This window comes from Thunnus albacares, chromosome 21 (assembly GCF_914725855.1).
Source record: "Thunnus albacares chromosome 21, fThuAlb1.1, whole genome shotgun sequence".
In the NCBI taxonomy this organism is placed as follows: Eukaryota; Metazoa; Chordata; class Actinopteri; order Scombriformes; family Scombridae; genus Thunnus; species Thunnus albacares.
The window spans coordinates 7049632-7069915 of NC_058126.1; the positions used below are offsets into that span (position 1 = coordinate 7049632).

The 20284-nt window shown below is 40.1% G+C and overlaps 1 protein-coding gene and 1 long non-coding RNA gene across 5 annotated transcripts in view; one reads left to right on the plus strand and one right to left on the minus strand.

Annotated features, from left to right (window-relative positions):
• The window catches only part of LOC122972910 (dipeptidyl aminopeptidase-like protein 6), a 199548-nt gene that overhangs the window by 165922 nt on the left and 13342 nt on the right, over positions 1-20284 (minus strand). Inside the window, exon 1 of one of the 4 annotated variants that reach the window (XM_044340335.1) lies at positions 14996-15493. The exons of the other annotated variants lie outside the window; for them this stretch is intronic. Within the exon in view, the coding sequence (XP_044196270.1) occupies positions 14996-15046 (51 nt within the window). The 5' untranslated portion in view covers positions 15047-15493. Of the gene's footprint in view, positions 1-14995; positions 15494-20284 lie in introns of those variants that run through there. 4 annotated transcript variants of the gene reach the window in all.
• Positions 14570-18845, plus strand: LOC122972915. The gene is made up of 3 exons (XR_006399873.1): positions 14570-14846; positions 16910-17012; positions 18666-18845. It is a non-coding gene; the product is annotated as an uncharacterized LOC122972915 (long non-coding RNA).

Sequence of the window (20284 nt, forward strand, 5' to 3'; positions counted from 1 at the left end):
ACGACCAATTTGCCTTCGGAAAATAGTAGTGCTTGAGTGTGCCGCAGCCCACAGAGGACCAATGAGCCACACCAAACTTGATTAGGCCTCATAGTAATGTATCATTCCTCCTGGCCAGGCTTTGTAGATGAACGACTTGTCTTCATATTAAACGCTCTATCTGGGAAGGGCTAGAGACTGGAGTGGACTCATTTTCAAAAAAAATCTCTTTGAGGAGGCTCGCTCTGGCAGAGAATAATGTGTCAAAAGATAAATGAGTAATGAGTTCCACGTGCCCAGTCAAGGCTATTGAGACACTCCTCAGGAAGGCGTTTAAAGTTTGAGTTTCGAAAAGAGGCAGTCCTGAGGCTGCGGCTGTTTGGTTTGAGACGGCACATCACGTTATCACGAGTAAAAAACTCTGGTTGTTACAAATATTGAAAAAAAAGGTAACAATTCTTTATAAAAACCTTTTGATGCCTGGCTGAGAAAAAGAAAAGCAACCTGATGTTTGTTTATCCGAGAGAAATGGTAGAAAAATTCCTCTCGAGGTTTCAGAACAAAAGGATGAGCTGATAGACTGCATCCACCTCCCCTCCCCCGTATGTCTCATGTGCTTCAAGCTTTCATAATATTCAAATCATAATGTGCAATGACACCCTGCAAATAAAGCATAGCTTATGAAAGTAAGTAAAGAGAAAAAAACCTCCTTGAGCATCACTGACATGCACTATCCCGTTTAGCCGAGATGGGCTCATTTTAAAAGCATAAAGCCTCTTCATCACTGGGCTCCAACCATAAACGGCTATCAAATCTACCTCAACGACAGCTTTATGAGAGCATAACCGCCGCCATTTTGTAGCTCGGGGTAAGTTTCAGGGAGCAGATGGGAGTGAACTTTAAACTCAGCGGGGAGCGAGCAGCAACGTCCAGCTGACAGTGGAGCTGGCCTGCCTGATGTTTGATTAAGAGGCACGTTGACCTTTCCGAGGCTCCAGGGGGCGCTGAGATACGCTCTCACCTGACAGCCCTGCGAGTCAGAGCCTTCTCATTATGGCCCAAATCTATCAATCTACTCTGGAGATTTTCTGTCTTGTTCTCCGGGAAAAAAAAAAAAAAATTAAATGCCAATGCCATGAAAAGTACGCTTTGAGGAAGTTGTCATTGAAAGGAAAGTGTCTAGGGGTAAATGCAGAATATTGGAAGGTATGTTATGAGGTTAACTCTGTAAGCGAGGGAGGAAAAAAAAGGAGACAGGATGAGAGGAGGAGATGATACAGGGTGAGATGTAGTGCATTTCTGCAGTAACCCATTACTACTGCTACAGCCTCTCAACGCTATTATTGTGAAATATATCCTGAGACTGACTGACCAGCTCTAAAACACAGATCAGTCGATAACTAGAAGCTCAAACTACTTTCATAGCTTCTATGATAAACGTAAAAGAATCCTCTGAGCACAGTGCTGATCCCTTTACCTAAGATTATAATTGATGGCCAGGAAGAAGCCGAGGCGAGTCAATACGGTGTGATGAATTGAACCTGTATAGTGGCATTGGGTGTGTGCCTCTACTGTTCATGACAAATTGGCCATGTCAGACTATTTCCTTTACAATCAATACGTACTGACACGAATGCTGCTGAGTCCAGTTATAGTTTATAATCACAGAGAAAAGATGGACAGTAACACAAACAAAAGTCATCGAAGACCTTTTCTTTACACTATAAATGCGGACCAGAGCATCATAATGATTTCTACTGCAATCACATCTCCTTGACAACTAGAAGTCAACATGACGTGATCTGCTGAAATTGAATTTAAAAGCCGCTTTAATCGATATGTACTTGTATGTGAAACACTGCAAATTATCACCCAACTTTTGGTTTTCACACCCTACAACTTTACTGTTTTGGCTCAGGCTCACCGCTTTCATCAAACACATTTCCAGGTGCAGCTGTCAGCTGTTTTCAGCCCAAAAGCTCTGATTAACCAACTGTACACTACCTGCTCAGCAGCAAACAGCAGACAGGCAAAGTAAGCGACCAACTGGTGAACATAGTGAAGAATTAAGCCACTAAAGAACCAGATATTTCCCTTGATAGTTGGTTGGGGCTAAAAACAGAGCTAAAAGATGAGTGAATATTATATAATTACATTCACCATGTCTACAGATACACATATCCAAATGGATGATAATATTCCTCCATGTCTGCTGGACATGTACACAAATAAGTTTGTCATATCAATCTAAAAGGTGATAATATGTGCTTACAGCTTGTTTCTGCTGCACCAAAAGTGGCCAAAATGTTTTCTAATATAGCGATAATGCAGTCAAACTTCTCTCTATGTGTTACCAACAATTTAAAAACACAATGTCGAACTCTGACGTTGATGTTTGCACACTGAGCAGCACGATGGATCCAATTGTTCAGGTGAAGGGGAGCAGTTTTTCAAAGCAACATCCTTAAGGGTGCACTCATGAGAACAATGATCACCCCTCTTGGCTCTGCATCATCCTGGAAAAAAAAAAAATTACTCACCGGGCATGTGCGAAGCTTGATTTTACACGAGGAAGCTTTTACAAAACATGTTGCCAGAAGCCAAAGAGGAACAGTTAAGAGATTCTTGGCATTAGTATTGAAAACATTTTAACATCCCGGCCTAATGCAGCTACTGTAAATCTTTCATCTTGTTCTATTGGACCTGTGTAAATAGGTGTGTGTGTGAGTGCAAGATGCACCACCTGCATTGTACTGCTGGTGTGGGTACCTGCCAGTGAGCATCTGCCCAATCAGTAGGGACTGGCAAATGAGCCTGGGATGCTACTGTAATCCATTATTTCAGCTTCACTGAGCTGCCTGCATGAAACACTACAACACAGTGTGTGTATGTGTGTGTGTGTGTGTGTGGGGATGATGCTGACTGGATCTGTGCGTAATATACAGTCAGACACAGACAACGGTAGCTGAGCAGAAACATAACATTTCAGCTGCTGTACGTGGGTGTTTAGCGACTGTCGGAGCACTCTCCAAATAACTCCAAATTTCATCAGTTAAGATAATTGCTGTTAAATAAGCTCACAAATTCACTTCATTTCCCCGTGTTTTATTAGTATTGACTGTACAACTTTCTGAAATATCGTAAATCACGCAGACCTTAAAGTTGCACAGACTCGCTGTAGCTGTTTTATGTGCCAGAGTTTTGATAACCTCAGCCTTGCAAAGTTGCAGACTCTGGCAGCGAGGGGGGGGGGGAGTCATAATAAATCCTGAAAGAGATGTATCTGCCTACAATGAGGAGGCATTTCACCTCATTTTGACTCCACGTTCCCCCTCGATTCGTTTCAGTAGTACAGCCTTTGAAACCGTGAGACACTGCTGGCTATCAGATGCATCTGTTTTATACCCACGAAACATTTTACTCTTGTCGTTTTGGGATTCTTTATATCTATTCTAATGATGCTCACTTGTAAGATGAGTGAATCTCAGGCATCTTTTTTAGTTGTTCTGAAGAAAAAAAACAAAACTAAAGCAGCAAATTCTCCGGAGTTTAAAAAACTTCAAATACGAATTGCATGATTGTGCCTTTAGTGTTACATCTGTGTAGAGAATAAGGCGGTCCGTGAGGCATTCAAGAGGCCTCCAATTAATTCAAACGAATCCCTAACATCCATATCATAACATCAGCTACCATGCACAAAAGTTAATTTAGCAGTGCGGAGCGTTCTCCCAATGCACCGTGAGGTAATATTCTTCTAATGTTTAGGGAATACACAACATTCCCCTCTACAACAGGTGCTTTTTCATTTTCTGTCTGGCTAGCTTTAATGATCTCATTAGACAGCCACTCTAACCGGGGAACTGCCTATGGCATCTTTGCCACACGACAGGGAGTACAACAACAGTGCAGAACAGGGAGGCCGGGCATCTGTCTGATGTCACAGCTGTAACAGAAGCTGCTTACTTACAAGATGGACAAGACTGTGAGAGCGTACTAGAAAGGCTAATTGAATTCCCTGTGTACGGTCGTGCACAAAGCCCTCCCTGCTGCACAGAGACTAGAGTGGCAAGCTAAGAACCCTGTTAGACTGAGTTGTACATCATTACCCAGAATTCTAGCCGGCAGTTTCCCCCCCCCTCCAACATCCTCTGCCAGGAATCAAATGGCACAGATTAATCATAGGTTGCCTGATAGTGAAAGGAGGAGAGGAAAATGGTCCTATGGGCTGATCATACAGCTTCTACAACAGACTCCCCCGCAGCAGAAAAGCACATAACACAACCTTCACTTCAGAGCAAAGCTTTGAATCTTCTTTTGCAGGTAAATGCACAGAAAGGTTGTTTTTTTACGGAGTGCTATATGTTTACATCCAACCTCATCATTGTAAATTACAAAAAAAAGATTCTTAAGATGATACACATTTACTTATTTCCCAACGTCATTAATAATAGATACTGTATTGGCTCATTTAAGAATGCAAGAAAAAGAGAAATAATGTGTTTGCATCCACTAATGCACAAAATAAAACAGCCTAGTTTGAGGACATTCAGGAAATGATAACTATGAAATTTGAATGTCATTTGAAGGTTAATATCCCAAACACGTTCCAGCTGGAAGATTTCCATGTGCAAATTCATGACAGGATGATTTTTCATCCCTGCTCTGTTTTGCTTGTGCCTGTGTATACACCGTTGTAAGCGTGGCGTGCCTGATTCCGCTACCTTTCGCTGTTGTGGATTCAAGTCAGGGTCCGAGTCGGAAAGATGTTTATTTGCCCGGTCTAACAGCATGCAGCTAATCTTGGCACAACTTTAGCCACATTGTTTTCTACAGCTTAGTTTTTAATAGGTTTCCACACTTCCTCCTCATGTTGGACTGTGTGGTCCAATCTGAAAGTCACAAACTTGGCATTGCATATTTTTTCGCTCTCTCTCTCCATCTGCCCCTCTGTCTGTCAGTTCGCTTCACTCTTTCTGCCTGTCTCTATCGCTCACATACATTCTCCTCATGTTTAAACTATTATTGCATCAGGACACTTCACCCACTCTCTTTATATACCTATATACTGTATATAAATAGAGGCAGCACCTACTGTACATACTGTATGCATGAGAAGGTAAACAGTGTAATGAGATGTAGTTATTTCAGAAAAATTGAGTCATCGAGTTGTCCGCTTGCTCATTCCGCGTGCACAGTCTGCCTGTAAAATGCAATTACACTCATGCGCCATGAGTAAGTGGTGGAAACCAGCTTATCATGTCAGAGTCCTAACGAGTGTTACTGAGGGAAATCATCATTAACGTTGAGCACAAAGACAGAGATCCTCTGCAAGGCAGGAAACAGGCCTTCATGAAACAAACCAGTTCTCTTTTGTTTTCATTATCCTGAGACCTTCCTTCTCGTCGCAGGTTGGGATAATTACAGTTAGAGAAACAGAGGCTCACCTCTCACTTCTCCTGTACGTGTGTATCCATCTCTGCACACTTTTTTGCTTCGGTCTCGACCCTTATAACCTAGCCTACATCACCAAAACAGACTGCCAGATTTGCCTCCAATTACAATGCTGTCTATTTTTTATATGAAGTCTGCTTGTCCAGACCACTATCAGAACATTTCCTCCCCAGAAACACAGCCTGAACTCACTATACCAGCCTTAAAGTACAAAATATTCATCGTCCTGATGTTAAGTTGCAGCAACTTTTGCATAATCCACATCTCAGCTGATTGTCTCAAGCTTAAGGGACCATACTGTACTTTGGGTTATTTAGCCCATTAGATACAAATTGCATATACAGTTATTGCTGTCCACCTTCCAAATTATACCAAATGCTTTTAGATTAATTTCCTTCCTTGCAGGCAGTTTCCAGTAATTTAGTGCATTATGTGAAAATCAACTTGCAAAGATTTTAAACTTGCTCGAGATGGGTAATCCATCACACTGAATGTTTATTCACCTTTATTTTTTTGTCAAGGTTATGTAGTAATGTGTTTGTTTGGAACATTTACACTGACATGTAGCAGCACATTCTGATACCAGCACGTATAATAATGTGAGAAACGGAAAATTTACATTTTGCTTTTTCGCACAACGTTCTTGTTTGCTCAGAATTTTGTCTGGGTTTATGTTTCTGACAACATGCTGCATGAATGTAAGGTGTTTGGTTGCTGACTCAAATCTCTTGAAGCATTTTTGAATGTACCTACATGTACAGTTTTCAAAGCCGTCTCTACTTTGCTGATATCAGACAGAATCGTCAACTCGTTACACTCTGTTGACTCGGCGGAGCGGGCGGATTCAAAGGTCTGGACCCAGGCAGCTTTAAATGCAAGCAGAGACCTTCTACCTGTCTACCTTCCTTCCCTTCCTATATTGCTGTAGTTATCTCATTACAACTATTTTGTGAACGGTCCTTAGTGGTGCATTTAAGAAAGCTCGGACACCTGACATCTTAGATTTATGAAGAAAGTTGGGATTTATGAGCTCACTGGGAAACTTTAACCATACAAACATGTACTTTTAAACAGTTATTGCTCACATTACCATAAGAAAATAAAGTCACTCTCAACAGTAGTAAAGGTGCCAAATTGCCAAATATTGTCAGTAGAACAATTGATTATTGTTTTACATTTTACAGGCTTGATCTGTCATGTTTTTTCTAGTTTGACCAATGGCAGCCCAGCTGGTGGCACATTTGTCCAATAAACTGCACAAATTATGTGTAAATTCAATCATCCAATTAGACAGACTACTTGACATTTACCTTTATCTTGGGCTGGCATTGTGAGGATAATTGATTTCCACACATTCCACTGATAATTGATTTGGCTTTTTTTTTGGATCTACAGTACTGTGCAAAGCTTTCAGGCACTTTTGATGTTTAGATTCTTATCTATCACACAATACCACTGGGTCAGCAGCATGACAATGACCCCAAAACATACAGCCAGAGTCATAAAGGAGTAGAACATAAAGAAGTCTAGTCATAAAGTACAACTAGTCATAAAGAACAAGAAGAACAAGGAGTCCTGCAACAGATGGTTTGGCCTCCACAGAGCCCTGATCTCAACATCATGGAGTCAGTCTGGGATTAACATGAAGAGACAGAAGCGACTGAGACGCCTAAATCCACAGAAGAATTGTGACAAGAGGAGAATTGGCGCCGTTTTCAAGACAAAGAGTAAGCTGTTCATGGCATTATTTTTGAAAGCATCCTCACTTTACTGCATATTGCACATACTGTATATATCTAAAATCTTGTGGTATTCTTGGGAAAATTGTCAGTAGTGATATAAATTGGAAGTATGCAAACTACTAGTATGGACCTTCAAAACACTTATCTAACTAATTATGGAAATCAGTAAGAGATAATGGCTTTTACCTGGATTTACCTCATTAGTATACTTCATTAAAAAAAAAGAGTATGTGTCACTCATATATTATATTGCATATTCAGTGTACACTGAGCAGACTGGGACTATCTCAGTTTCACTATGATGAATAACCACACATAAAAACAGAGGAGAAAGAAATCAACACGGCTACTTGAACAAGCCCAATTACTACGTCTCCTCATAAAAGACGAACATTGTAGCAATCAGACCTTAACTAGCACGGGTCCTTAATCTCAAGATGCAAACAATGTAGGGATGGATGGGGCGGGCTGTATGAAATATTCAGCTACAGTATACTCATTATTTCGCTGGAGCACTCAGCATGGTGTAGCCTGGCTAAGTGGTGATTGATTGCTCAGGGCCAGGGAGAGGGGAAAACAGACAGAGGCAGCAGACACTGTATGCACAAAGAGGGAAAAAACGCTTCTGAATATCTCCAGGATTTTATGTGGGACATTTCCATGCAAGAGGCAGTGAAAACAAGACACTAGCACTGGTTTAAGAAATTCAATTATCTTTGTGGTGTGAATAAAAGTAGAGCGACAATAAAAGCCAGTACAGTATACTGGGCTTCTACAACATGGGTTTGATTGCCAGTTATTGTGAACAAATCTTCAAATGGCATTGAATGGTTGCCTTTCCATGCCAAAATAATACAAACACTCATTGTTTTTCTCTGGAATCCTACTATTGGCAGGGTGTAAAAGCAACTGAAACAGACCATCATGTCAGACTTAAAACCCAAACTAACAAAAATCAATTAATTGTTATCAGCTCTTTAAGCCAGGATGAAAGAACAACACTTTGAACACATTTTAATTGAAATAATAAATGTTCACACAAAAAAAAAACACTTCCCCTCCAGACATGTATTAAGACTTATAAAAATACCCTGCTTTGAACAATAATGTGTGTCTGATAAGGTTTTTCCAACAAAAAAAAGCATAATTAGCATGTTAAAATCCTTAAAATGGCATCTCCCTCTTCTCCCTCATTAAAAATTCCAGAATATATGAATATGCAAATATTTTTCACTTCAGTTTCAAGTTTAACTGCTGCGCACAACATGTCTCCCACTTCACTGTAAAGTCCATTTTCTGTGTATATGCACACTGCAGGCTTCAAGTCTCCATATCACATTTGTGTAAGTTGTATATTGGACCACCATTGGCTTCCACACTAGTCGTGGTGTCAAAAACCCTACTCATATCCCCTTAAAAATCAGATTTTCAATGAGCGCACAGAGAAACTTCCCACTTTCAGCAGATAAATGTGAAAACAGCCTTCTAGTGTCAAACTCTGCACATACTTCATTCTGCACGCCGGAGCTCAAACACCCAAGTGAGGGAACAAGAAGAAAAACATATTTTTTGAATTTTAAGTGAATTTATGAAATGTGGGAATTAAATCAGATTTCACTGTAGGGAGGTTTTATGTAGCTGTGGTCAAGGAGGAACTTTCATTAAATCAGCAGTGGGCAGTTCTCATCTTCTGTTATCCAATATTTTACAAAAAGGTACAAGCAAAAAAAGAACACCACCTTCTACAACTACTTGGTGCATTAGGAAAATGAATACCTTGAACTGAATACCACTGCAAGGACTAGACGTACATAAAGAAATCTCTGGGAGATAGTGATCAACCTTTGTGAACTCCTTAGAGGTGATTTCAATTATACAGAAGGCCAAGGATACAATAAAAGTGCTATTGAGTTTACATTTATTAACCTGTATTGGCAATCAATGATTTGTCTCGTCTATAAGCCTTGTCCATGAGTCCCATTTTCCAAATTAGAAATGTTTAAGCTGGCTCATTCAAGCAGAGATCTGACAAAAATGTCTCAAGAAGAGTGTGATTTATAGTACTGAGGTGTAATTACAAAACTTATTCTGTCATTGCTTTTCTTGGTTTGAGAAATAAATGTGTTGGAATGCTGGTTGCTTTCTGCAAAGCCCCTGACTGCTGTATTTTCATGAGTATATGCACAAAAATGAGTTTTGAAAGTTAAGAAATTTCAACGCCAAAAAAAAAAGTGATCCTTGAACGCAACGTGCAGTCATTTTGTTTCTTCAATTGTCCTCTGCGACGCAACGCCTCGCAAAAAAGACGAACAGGTAAAGAGCCTGTTTCACACGAGACGGCTTCACATGAGACAAAATAAAATCAACTAACTAACTAGCCCTGTCATAAGACTCCTCTGCTGCAAACGCTGATAACTCTAGCCATCTGCCAGTCGCGCTTGATTGCTCGACAAACAAATGTAGCCGAAGGGGGAAACACTCAGTATGATGGATTCCAGCGCGCCCTAATGAAATGCCGCCTGAAATGTGCACTGGCACCGCTGAAAAACTGTGGTCTGCATAAAGGTCACTATAAATCAACCCCCTTCATCAGAGCATCCCACACATTTCTGATTTTGCAAAAAAAAAAAAAGCTGACCCCAATCAAGTACGTAAACATCCCACAACACCTCAGTTTGCACCAAAGTTTCCTTATCAGCTTTATACGTATTACCTGTTGAATATCTTTCTACTTAATGCTTTACAAAAGTATGACTCTGCATCATTATACTTTTGAGTTATATACAAAGACGGCACAAAAAAATCAAACCATTAGTCAACTGACAGGACATTTCATTGATTGTTTTTACATTATAAATACATTACACTACTTATAGTAGCTTTTTAATATTGAGATTTTGGTGCTTTTCTCAGTTTTATATCACTGTCAATTGGATATCTTAAGGTTTTAAACTGTTGGTCAGATAAAACAAGAAATCTAAAGACGTCATCGTGGGCTCGGACAACTGGTGATGGACATTTTTCACACAAATTAAACACTTAATCCATTAATTGAAAAACTAGACAGTGGATTAAGTGATAATAAATATGATCTGCAACAGTATGTGCTTTTCTTTCATCCCAGTACTATCCAGAATGTCTTTACTACACGTCTCACTCCTTATTTCAGACCCTGTTTGATATATCTGAAAGCCTCAGAATGCAGCAACAACAGTGTCAAAAGAGCTACGACGGTAATGCTGACTCACTCACTACAAGACAGTGGGTAACAGGTGCACAGATACCAGATGTCTGGAAAATCATGGTGCAGGGTGCAGCAGGCATTGCACAGCAATCAATAAAGCAGCGTGCATGCGGAGGTGGACAAACAGCGCTGTGATTTCACTTCTTCTTCACGTGGTTTTAAAACGGCAAGGCATGAAAACAAGTGAAGTGAGCTATTGACATACCACCTACAAGATGGCCCGCAGCCATGAAGTTTGTATTGAAAACACATTAACTGTGTAGCGGAGCACCAAATCATGCAGGATGGTCCTCTATCAAAATGCATTCATCAGCCTGAAGCAAGCAGTTGTAACCTGCCAAACAGCTGCTTCAGGTGCAAAACATAAGCATTCTTCAGTATGTAAACAGGAACACATCTGCTTCCAGTCTGAGCTCTGGGGAAAAGATAACAGGCAGCAAATTAGGTTGATCTTCAATAAAGGTGACAGTTTGTACACTGAGCTTATCGCTGTAGTCTGAAGGAAATAATCTTATCTTTATGATGTCAGCTGTTCAACAAGTATGAAGGATAGTCTTGGTTTAGGCTTTTTGGACTTCTGTGAGTTTTTAGAAGTTTTCCTATGGGACTATGCAATAACACCGTATTGTCATTTATATTGACTTATACTGGAGGCGTATTGTGACAATATGATTATGTAACAGCTTGAAAAGTGTTATTTTTAAAAATTCTTCAAGTAAATTGCAGTTGAAAACTGACAAAATGATTTATTAAGGTTTTGTCGGAAGAGTTTTGTCTGACATAATCCATAGCAGTAGAACAAGATTCATCATATTCAACATTACTTTGATTATTTTATATATAATTTTGCACACAATTACCATATTGTGATACATATTATCTATATATTTGATGATATCAATCCAAAGATGTCAAGTATTAATAGTTTGCTGAGGTTTGTTCACTTATTCTTTTATTAGATGATTCCTAAAATAAATCAGGAATGTTTTATAACTATATTCTATGTAGGCAAAGTTATTTATTATTCAATCCTGATGCAATGAAAGGTTTTATTTTGCAAAAAAGCCAAACATTGTCTACTTGAAAACCATCATAACTGGGTTGCATATGTGTGAATTTCGGTTGTAACCACTTCAACCGAAAAGCGATCTTTGTCTATTATTATTTTTAGCCGCCTGAAGAACTAAGTAGTTCACTGGAAAACTGGGAACATTAGGGGAAAGTCTGAAAATAAACCTAATGTTGTGTTTCAGAAATATGCTTCTCCTAGTTCCCATCCTTTCAATCATCTCACAACCCATCAGATGCATCTCCACAATCCACTGCACTAAGGTATAAGAGGGGTGTTATTGTTTATGCTATCTGCAGGGAAACTCTGTTATTATATTGAAAAAACCCCTATCGATATCGGAACCATATTGTTATGAATGATATTGATTTGTAACATATCTCCAAGCCCTAGTTTCTTAAACATCTGGTGACACAGACCTGAAATGAACTTTGCAGAAATTGAACTAATGATGTCACCACATGTCATGTGGTAGAAAACCTTCACAGTAGCAACCCTAAAAAGATTTACAGGCCTCGTAATATCATAAAGGACGGTGAACGTCTGAGCGGTTTAGAATGGTTTCGCACTTGTGTCAGAAACTCATACATTTACAGGCATCAAATATAACGAGGTACCGACACCACGCTCTACTGCAAGTTAACGGCTAATATAATAGCCTGCGTATCCCATGATAGCGTCTTTGCTGTCATTACCCCTCAGGCGTCTGAATGCAGACTTGATTAGGTGCAATTTCCTGTACAGTCGCAACGCCTCGGGGATGTTTTGGCACCCGTTTTCAAGCACTACCTGTTTCAATCGCAGACAGGATCCCCAACGGGCGACGACGCTGTCCGACTGGCATGTTAGGTGGTCAGAAATCACGCTGTGCAGATTTCTCCCTGTTATTGAGATGACTTCCCACTGAGACACAACAGTTGGTCTCTGTCCCATGAGTGCGCGCTTATTGTGCAGGAAGCAATCACTTGATGCAATAAACCTGTCATGTTGAAGCCAGACTACACTGTCTGCTTTGCTGTCAGGTACTTTCCATGTCGCCACCTGCTAAATCTGACTCTAGAGGTCAAATAATTTTACAGCTGATTGAGTCAGTAAATCAAACAACGCATTTAGAGACACATATACTGCATGTCGGATATGAATACATCAATAAAGCGATGGAAACAATCAATCAATATCCAAAGTCAGAAAATGAAAGATGTGTGTGAATCGTTTTATCCAGGGGCAACACAAGCTATTAGAGTGCTACAGAAAGGCTTGGGCTTGGGCTCTGGGCTAAATACGTGTACTTCTGACATTTCTTCCTGCAGAATTTAGTCAGTAAACTGAACTGACAGGTTGAAGAGCACACTGAGGAGGTCAAAATGGAACAACAAATGTCAAGAGTCTGAGAGGCAGACCCTTTTCAGAGATAAAGCAATTATTTTCAGCAGGTGCATTATCACTGCAGGCTCACTGTATTTCTGCTGTGTTGTTGTTCCATCTCGGAAAATTTTGTTTTCAGCTGCAGAGGAGCTAGTCAGGAAATAGTCCTGTTTGAAGAAGCAACCCTATCAAATGTATGCTGGTGCTGGTAACCTTGGGAACTCTTAAACGCTCGAAGGAGGAGGAGCGCACACAGGCTCGCTCATTTCATCAACTTCTTCTTTATTCAAACAGCATTGTGCTGAATCAAAGTCCAACGTTTCAGCTTACGCCTTCATCAGGAACAACGGGTTGAAAACCACTTTTTATACATTTTCAAACATCTCACAAGGCATCCTATAGGATATTTACATCGTTTCATCAAGCCATCACCTGTATTGTTACCTGTGTTTGCTTTACACATTATGGCACCATCTTGTAATTAAATCAAAATTAATCACTCCAGTCAAAAGAATAAACAATAAATCAAAGAAGAAGAAATGGTCCTGCACATATCCTTCTGTAAAACTACAATTTGCACAGATTAAACAAACATTTTTGCTAATTAGTGAGCTTCAGAGGTGCTAGTAGGTGGGTTTTCTTACCTTTGGACAGAGGCTGGCTAGCTGTTTCCTCTGTGCCTCCAGTCTTTGTGCTAAGCTCAGCTAATCTACTGCTGGCTGTAGTTTAATATTTAACAGACAGATGTAAGAGCGGTATCGATCATCTCATAACTGTCGGCAGGAAGTTTTCTAAAATGTCAAACTATTCTTTTAGGAATGAGGCTTCTGTTAGCTACTGCAGGCCAACACGCCATCACGCTCACCCTCAACTGTGAGAAAAACATTATATAAGAAAATTACTAAACTATAACTGAGCTCCTGGTACATTCTGAGGATTAAAATGAAAGAGTAGTAACTTTCAAGAGCCTGAATCTATCAGCACCACAATTTCTCTGCCTTTCTGATGAATCTTCAGATTTGGTTTCACTTCCTGCTCCAGGCTTCAGATTCTCCGCCATATTCAAAACTTTGCAAAACAGAACTGCAGCACAATTGCCAACGAAAACGAAAGTATTCGCTTTATATCTCACTTAGCACAAGCCCCTTTCTTATATGGAAATTGAACAAAATCCTCACGATAAACATCCGTCTTTACTTTTCATTATGCAGGGATAAAAGAGATAAACAAACTCTGCACATCTCCGCACAAAATAAGGCCATGGGGAGGAAAAGACTGTCTTTTAGAAAAGCCTGACTCCACACAGCTGTGTCCCATATCTTCCAAAATGGCCTTGAGTGTGTGCAGAGCATGGCTTATTCAGCTATAAATAAAGCAATCATGGGGAAAATCGAAAATTAACATCAAACTAAATTGCCCAGGAACAAAGTTGGGCTGATCAGAAAATCAGTGAGACGCCCATGTTAGGATAACATCAGCGGAAGGTCTTAAGGCATGAAATAAAAGTGGAAATGCATAATAAACTATAATATTCCCTAAATCAAAAATTTAAAGAATCTGAAAGAGTCATGATTCTGGCCTTCAATATCTGAAAGGGTCCCAAAGGACATTTGGTATTAACTCCCCTCATACATACATCCATATAGCTGCCTGCAGCTCCCAGCAGAAGGACGGACAGGGTAATATATCCTGCACCTCACAGGTTGAGATGCAGTAAAATATTAATGGGACCCTCCTTGGGCAAAAGGTTACCTCTGCCCTCAGAAGCTTCACGAGGTAAAAGGAGACAAAGCCAAAACTCAGCAGACATTATAATCGGCCCCATAAAAACAGGACAAAACTTTCCAACTCCTTTGATTCACATCCTTCCTGAGTCTTTTAGATCGGCTGCACTTGCAAAGAGGGAAGGACACGTGAAATCAAAAAGGGCGTGAACTATCAGAAATCCCCTCACCGGGTTGCAGATAATTAACGTTACAGATGCAGAATCCAAAAGGTAAATACGCTTATTTCCAAAAGCTCCTGACGTGCGTCAAAGCGCAAGTGGATAACGGAAACGGGATACTTCCTAAAGATTTTTTTTAATAAGGAACAAAATCATTTAATCGGCGTCATGCAATATGAGCAAATCAAAAGCCAGCTTACCAAAACGTTGCCTTGCATTTTTGCTGTCTCAATCAGACTCTTTTCCTTCATTTTTTCTCTCGCTCCGCGGCTCAGATCTGCTCTGGAAAGGTTCAATTTGTAGACTTTTGGACAGCTTCTGTCAGCTCCCAGCCAGACCCTTGGGTAGTGAGCCAGTTCATAAGTGGGTGGGCTTACAACCTAACGGATTGATTAAAAAAAAAAAAAAAAAAAAAAAAAAAGGGAAAACAACGGGGGCTCTCCTCGATGTGGTGTTGAAAATGTGTATCGGACGGGCTCTCCCTCCTTGCATACAAAACAGCAAATCCAACAGAATAAAACGATACGTGAAGCGAGGAGGGAGATGAGTTTGAACACCCCAGATGAAGGCTTTTTCCTGGTGCGCAGTAGATGTTTTTATTTCTGTTAAAAAAAAAAAAGAAAAAGTGACAGAATATCTCCCTTTTTCCTACGTTCGTCAGTGGGTAATTGAGAGTCGGTGCGTGTTGTCCAAGCTGCTGCAAGTAATCATTTGAACTGTGATGGACAGCGCGTAAACTGACGGTGTGGCTGGATAACATGCAGAATATCTGACGCCAGTTCAGCTGTAATCAGCTGCACATTTAACATAGTCATGGAAAAATCCGATCATGCAATGGATTGATCAAAGATAACCTCAGATATGGAGGGTTTCCCCCCCCCCCAAGAATGTAAATTACATCATGAATGGTGGATTTGAATTCGTAATAAATATAAAACCTTAAAAGGTCATGTTGGAGGAGAATTACATCCCGAGAGCAAGTGAGGATCTGTGGTGAGCTTCCTGAATACTTGTCACATTACTGAGTGCAAATTTTTGTCCTTTTAGTAACTCAGTGTCTACAGCCAACTCTCCAAAAAAAAAACTTTTCACTGTCAGCTTTACTTCTGATTATATTCAAAAGGGATTTATAGCACTGAAATATCACCCTGAGATGATCAAACTGCTCCAGTCTCCAGGTTGCAGTGTCTGTCCTACTGTCTTTTTTTTTTTTTTTTTTAGAAGAGTGGCATAAATGAATTAAACCTTCTAATCAAGAGGGAAAGAAGGAAAGAAGTTGTTGCAAATTTGCAAAGTGGATGGGTGCTTCAAGGGACTGTAGACAGAGGGAAATATTTTGCAGATGTTCATGCATTTAGACCATTGAGAGGTGGATTGTGCAAAAGGGCCTGCAGCTCTACATCATCAGGTGTTCCTAATATTTTGTACATCCAGAAGTGTAAGTAAATTTTTAGCTGAAATACACCGAGTCCTTTGAATTACTTACCAACTTTGGGAATGGAAGCTCCCTTAGCTCCCGCTCTCTCTCACAAGCTTCATAAATCAATATCACTCGGAAAGTGTACCTTCTGAATTTAGACTCAAAGCGATTAAAAAAAAAAAACTGTACACTGATGATGCATCCAGGCAACCAGAGTGTCCTAAACTCACAGCACAGAGAGCAGGTTAGCCCAACTGGGAAGTGCAAACAGCATGTCTCACATAAATCTCATTTAAAAGTCTCTGGTATTAATTACCATGGATAAGGCTGTCAAAACAACCTAATGGGGGCATTGGGCTCCCTAGACTCCAGTTGGACTGCTGACAGAGGGAGAACATAGGAGTTGCAAAGATAGGTAGCTGGCTGGACTGCTTCTTTACTGTGTCGGCATTTTTTTACTGATTCTCTTCATAAACACTCCGAGTTGTACTGTCAAAAGCATGCTTAAAGGACACACATAATTTAAACTCATGGTACGTAACTCCCGTAAATGACAGCTTTACGCTTTGCTAATAGCGCCACATTTAATCAGGGTTCATGTATCAAACATGGCGTATAAACTCCTCTCGACCCCACAAGCTGGCCTGTACTACACGCAATATTGGATTCACCATGTTGTTTATTCCCCTACCAGACAAAACGGGCCAAGTTGAAATTCATCATGTACAGGTGTGGCGGCCAAGGACATCTGTAACAACAATGTTGGCCAGGCAGAAGCAGACAGCAGCTGCCTGATGGTAAGACTCAGAGAGAAAATGGCTAGCCAGGGATGGTTAAGTGCTTCAAAGCTCTGGAAGAAAAAAAAAAGGCAGTTAAGTGTCACAGAGCAGACAGCAGCCAAAGCTATGGAGCTGCATGGGAGCTCTGCTGGGGAGTGAAAATCTGCTGGAGTGTGGACGGCTGCTGCCCGACTCCAATATATAAAACCACAATAAAAGGCTGGAATAAGTGAACTGCTGCGGACACGGTTAGCTTAGCAGAAAGACTGGAAACAGGGGGGGTGGGGCGGGGGGGACTGTTACTGCTACAGTACCAGCACAACCTAATTCACGCTGTGTGAAAACAAATATCTTTGGGGACAATAAAGTCTATCCATCTCTAGAGCTCACTAATCTGTTTATTCCGTACAAAAATCGAAGTGTAAAAACAGCATGTTGTGTTTTTACAGGAGTTTATGTGCTGCACTATTTCTTGGCCAGGAGTACTAACTTCCCGGCGTCTCAAGACACCGCTAAGCTAACTGGCTGCTGCCGTACAGACATTAGATTGGTATTGAGCATTGCTTGTGTGCCAACTCCACGTAATTGGTTTTGGAGGTTTTCAGCCATGTACATATTTGTGGTGTCCAGAGAAGCAACGGGCCTAACTCTCAAAATGTTGCATTATTTCTTTAACAAAAACTGCAAACAAGTGCGTGCACAAATAAATTAATACCCACAAAAAGAATCTGTAAATCCCACTATTCTTCTTCCTGGTAAGCTGCATTATTTTACAATAAGTCTGGACACATTTAACAGTTAACAGGACAAAGGACGACTCTTTCTAGTCTTATATAAATGTAAAGCAGAAATGAAGCTGCAGACACGAACACTACGCACAACGAGATGACTGACAAGAGTCAAAAGGGGAAGTATTTAGTCCTTTCTAGCCAGACAATGAACACAAAAGAGATAAAATTAACATTAGCTGCTAGTTTCTCAGATTAATGCACAATAATGTTTTGTTTTGTGAACTTGTGAAACAGAATTCATATTAAATAAGGCTTATTTGAGCAATGAATCTGAACTATTACCCCGCTTTTAGTATATAAGTAAGTCAGTGTCCAGGCTTTGTATTTGCTGAAAGAATGCTGTCAGGACAACAGGTAACCAGACAGGACAGAAACTAAGGCAGCCAAGAAGAGCTCAGCTTATATTTATTTATATACTGTGTACATAATACAGTCAGAATGATGTATGAAAGAATGTGTTGCTGTTTTACTTGTATATGACTGATGTGAACATTAGCATCGTCAAATGACTAAATAAAAGTAAACTGAAATTGTTTGGAGCACGACAACTCAACATATCCATATATGTTGAGTTGTGTTGTTAGATAGGACCTTGATACATTTATTAGTCCATCCAGTTAATTTAGCCATTAAGAGGTCACCAAGCTGCTACTGGCAACTTTCTGCATGAAGAGAAAATCCAACACTTGCGGTAAATTAGCTCAATATTATTGATATTATCTTCTAAATTATGTCCTGGAAATAAGTCTTGTTTTAAGCACGAACACTAGACTGGATAAGTAAGACACCGTATACATGCCATCTCTTTATCCCATAGTGTGTGCTGTGTGTCTACAGTACAACTCTGCATGTTTGTAAGGATTTGTCTCGGTGTCTCTAGGACTACTGGGCGTCTTCCAAGCCAAGACTCTCTGACGAGCCGGTGAGCCTTTCAGACAAAAGTGATTAAAACTCACCCAAATCCAGGATTGATTGGCCCGGATCCCCAGTGGAGTGAGTCCAGAGAACAAGCTTCATTCTTGTGATGGCAATCATCCAGCACAATAAACTCAACCGAGACCTTCGGAGGACAAATCGATGGTTTCATTATCAACTTAATTACTTGATACCATGATATCCTCAACACCTCTGTCACTGTTGTGTTTTGCTGTTTTAATGACAGCCTGAGAGGTACTGGACTCGTTTCAAATAGGAATAAAATTACTGTAAGCAACATCACCGCCAGGCTGAACTGAATCTAGGAAACTAAATCCTTTCCTGATATAACCGGATTGTGTTTAAGTAAATTCTATCATTTCAAGAAAATAGTAAGAACAGGTGCTCTAGTTTCTTATCCCAGATTAATTGTAAAAAGTGCTAAATGGGTTTTTTTTTGTTCAAATGCGGCTCAGGGTTTCAGCTACAGGTTAAGAGTAATAAATGATAAGCAAACCAGAAACAGCTGCATTCGAAATTGTGACCATTACTGAGCAGCGGGAAGCGACGATCTCAGTATGTATGCTATCAGCTGATTTGCATCTCAAACATCTTTCTGTGAATTTCTCTCAAAAAAAACGCTCAGCACACTTCTCCGCTGGTGGGGAGCTCCATAATCTAGATAAGAGGTTTGTGCTGACCTTCCCCACCCCGGACTGTCAAGACGACAGATCATTACCATCTCTAATGAATTCAGGAGCAGGAAAAAAAATGGCACACATGGCATGTAAAGCGTACATTAATCTTGCAGCCTCGATGCAGGAGGTCTATTAGCGGTATCACTGCCACATACAGAGCTAGAAAGACCGTGAACTAACGTGGGGCTTGGTTTGAAAAATGCCACATTTTTCACTGTTTTTACCTTAAAAAAAAAAAACAGTTTTTACTTTTTTATTTGAGCTTTTAAGTAGATACTGAAACCCTGGTCGATACTTATTGGATCCCTTTTTTGGTGAAAAGCACTACGATGGCTTAAATTCAGAATCCTGCAGATGTAAACTCTGTCTGACTTGAACACATCCTAATAAAATATGATATACACTAAATTGTAAACTGTAGACATAATTCCCTCTTAGTAGTGGTTGGCAGTACAAGATGGAAAAAGTTACTGTAATTATTTTCCAACTTAAGGGGACTTTTGCTTCCCTCCACCCCGTGACAGAGCCAGTAAGCACATCTGAATATTAATGGAACAGTTGCCTTGAACAGCAGGCGTTTGTCAGGAACTTGGATCAGATTCATCACTTTAACCTGCTCTGCTCCGCTCAGGGATGGATGATGAGTTCCCACAGCACAGCAGCTGGCTTCAGCTTCACAACCTCGCACTCCAGCAGTTCAAAAGGATGTGTGTAGTGAGTGTATAGTGAAAGTACGGGAAAAGAAAATCAATAAATGCATGCATAAATTATTCCAAATTTTTTATATATATATATATATATATATATATATATATATATATATATATATATATATATTAGTAGAGGCTTGCTTCTCTATTTTTCAGCCATTTTTTTACTCTCTGTC